Source organism: Eimeria tenella, genomic scaffold (assembly GCF_000499545.2).
Source record: "Eimeria tenella Houghton genomic scaffold, Eth_scaff1225, whole genome shotgun sequence".
NCBI classification, from domain to species: domain Eukaryota; phylum Apicomplexa; class Conoidasida; order Eucoccidiorida; family Eimeriidae; genus Eimeria; species Eimeria tenella.
In genome coordinates this window covers 1-3,066 of record NW_013543696.1, presented here as the reverse complement: position 1 = coordinate 3,066, position 3,066 = coordinate 1, and the positions used below count along the sequence as shown (strand labels likewise).

General features: G+C 57.4%; 1 protein-coding gene across 1 annotated transcript; it reads right to left on the bottom strand.

The window, feature by feature from the left end:
• Positions 1–194: 194 nt before the first annotated feature.
• On the bottom strand, positions 195–1,372 carry ETH_00022845 (uncharacterized protein; the record flags this gene model as incomplete). Its single annotated transcript, XM_013378961.1, has 3 exons — positions 195–289; positions 618–710; positions 976–1,372. 3 exons carry the CDS (start codon positions 1,370–1,372, stop codon positions 195–197), a joined length of 585 nt encoding a protein of 194 aa, XP_013234415.1.
• Between the last annotated feature and the right edge of the window lie 1,694 nt (positions 1,373–3,066).

Sequence of the window (3,066 nt, the reverse complement as noted above, 5' to 3'; positions counted from 1 at the left end):
TTATTTTATTTTTAATTTTATTTTTAATTTAATTTAATTTTGTTTTATTTATGCTTTTATTTGTAGTTGTATTTGCAATTAATGCATTTGTGCACTTCATGCATTAACGGATTCAAATTATTTGAAGTGCATTTTTCAAAAATCCAGTTTGCTGCGGAGTCCCGAATGAGGGTTTAGGGTTTAGGGTTTAGGGTTTAGGGTTTACCCAAGTCCCCATCTTCTTCCAACTCCTGCAGCTCATTCTCTCCGCCCAAGACGACGCCGTCGACCAGCACTTGGGGCAGCTCCACTGCAGCAGCAAGCCACCAAACCCTAAACCCTAAACCCTAAACCCTAAACCCTGCAAAGAGCGGGAATAGCTTGAAAGCTGCATTAAGACACGCCACACTGTCTCCGCATATGCAGCAAAGGACAACTGGAATCCACAGCAGCAGCAGCAGGAGATATAGAAGCAGCAGCAGCACGAGTCACAGCAGCAGCAACAGCAGCCACCGCCATGCGAACAAACACAGCAGCAGCCGCAGAAGCACCAGCAACAGCATCCACAGCAGCAGCAGCCACAGCAGCAGCCACAGCAGCAGCCACAGCAGCAGCAGCAGCAGCAGCAGCAGCAGCACCTTCGGGCTCTCCCGTTTCGCTGTTAGGGTTTTCTACTGTGCGGAGAATGCCCTGAGCCTTCCACTCCTTAAACAATTCGATGTCCTTCAGGTCTGCAAACACCCGCCAAACCCTAAACCCTAAACCCTAAACCCTAAACCCTAGAAGACCTGCAGCGCAAGGGCAGCCAGAAGCAGATCTGAAGAACCCCCCAGCGCTCGCCTGAGGCACGAGGGCTCCCCAAAGCAGCACAACTGCAGCAGTAGCAGCAGCAGCAGCAAGCCCAACAGCAGCAGCAGCGCCGCCGCCGCAGCAGCAGCAGCGCCGCCGCCGCAGCAGCAGCAGCAAGCCCAGCAGCAGCAGCAGCAGCAGGCGGACTCATGGCGGCGGAGGTGTCCCTGTTGCAGTCAATGAGGAAGTAAACAATGCCCTTGCAGTCCAGGAAGTGCTGCACTCGTTTGCTGCTGAAGAACTGCCGCTTTATGGACCCCAAACTTGTGGCCACAACAACAACTTCAGCAACTTCGCCCAGCTCGGGGGCCTCGCCGAGGGTCACGGCCTGGGGCCCCGCGCCGGGGGGCCCCCCGAGGGGCCCCCCGAGGGCCCCCAGCTCTTCGTCTGCTGCTGCTTCCTCCTCTGCTGCTGCTGCTGCGGGGTCCTCTGCTGCTGCGCGCGCCTCCTCGTCCTCCTCCGCCCCCGACTCTGCTGCTGCTGCTGCAGACTCCCCCTCGGACTCCTCAGCCTCCACCACGCTCTCCTCGTACGGCTCCGACATTGCGCTGCTGCTGCTGCTGCTGCTGCTGCTGCTGCGGGTCTTGCTGCTGTTGCTGCTGCTGCGGCCCCAAGCCGCTCGCGGGGACACACCGAAGCGGCCTCTCGACTCGCAGGTGTATAGACACCCCGAACGCCCTCAAATGCGGAATCGCAGGTGCTGCGGCAGCAGCAGCAGCGGCAGCAGCAGCGGCAGCTGCAGCAGCAGCAGCAGCAGCAGCGCCCCAGAATGCCAGCAGCAGCGGCGACCACTATCAGCGGCCCCCCAGGAGCCGTGTGCGTAGACTACTCCCTCTTCAACAGAAACAAAACAAACTGAGCTTAGCTGCTGTTGTTCCTGCAGCTGCTGCTGCTCTTCCTCCCGCTGCTGCTGCTGCTCCCCTTGCTGCTGCTGCTGCTGTTGCTGCTGCTGCTGCTGCGGTGTGTCCCACAGCCAGCGGGCTCAAAACAGCAAATGAGTCCACGGGCGAGGTAGACGCCCGCGGTTTGCTGCGAGGGTTTAGGGTTTAGGGTTTAGGGTTTCGGGTCAAGGCGGCTGCGGTTGCTGCTGCTAGCTACAAAGGGAGCAGCAGCAAGAACTCCAGAAGCTGCTTCTGCTGCCTTCTAAGCTCCGAAATAAAGAATTATATTTTTACATTGCAGATGAGCTGTACGTACACCTCAGCTATGCAGCACAGGCTCCTGCTGCAGCAGCAGCCGCTGCTGCCTCCAGCCCGCTCCGCCTGCATGCTCCCCTAAACCCTAAACCCTAAACCCTAAACGCTTAACCCTAAACATTGCGCTAGAGCCCTCTCAATTTCGCTTCTACAGACACTCTTGGAGCAACTTTGCAGCAAAACCACTGTCCTAGCCTCGAGGGTTTAGGGTTTAGGGTTTAGGGTTTAGTAGACACCCTCCAGGGTTTACAACGTGCAGCGCTGGACCAGCATCAGCAGCAGCAACAGCAGCAGCAGCAGCAGCAAGGGGAGTCAGCGCAGCAGCACCGCCGAAGAAGGGACCGGCCGCCCTAGATCTGCCAGTGTGCCCCACTGCAGCAGCAGCAGCAGCAGCAGCAGCTGCTGCTGCTGCTGCTGCTGCTGTTTCGCAGGCCATTTTGGCGCGCAGCTGTGCAGCTGCTTGCACCCCACACTGCTTTGGGGTGTACGTACACCCCACTGCTCAGCCAGAGCAGCAGCAGCAAAGAGACAAAGAACAATTCAGATAAGAAAAATTTATAAAAAGCGTTTTTGTTTATTTGCAAAAAATAAACTTTCAAAGACACGCAGCCAAGTCCGTCGGGTGTACGTACACCCCACGCCCCACACCCGCAGCCTTTGCCTGCAGCTAGCTGTGGCTAGCTGTGGCAGCAGCACAGACTCTGTACTGCTGCTGCTGCTGCTGTTGCTGCTGCGGTTGCTGCTGCTGCTGCTGCTGCTGCGTGGCGGAAAGGTCACTTTAGATATTTGCTGCTTATTTTCGGAGGAGGAGGAGCAGCAGCAGCAGCTGCTGCTGCTCTTGCCTTGTGCTGCAGCAGCAAACGATAAGTCAGGGAGGGGAAGGGCAGCACCTGGATGCCTGTCTTCGCCGGAATGACCTGCAGACCCAAACCCTAAACCCTAAACCCTAAACCCTAAACCCTCGAGCTTCAGCGGCCGCCAGGACCCCCGCAGCTGTCCTCGCCCAGAGCCGCCCCAAACCCCAAACCCTAAACCCTAAACC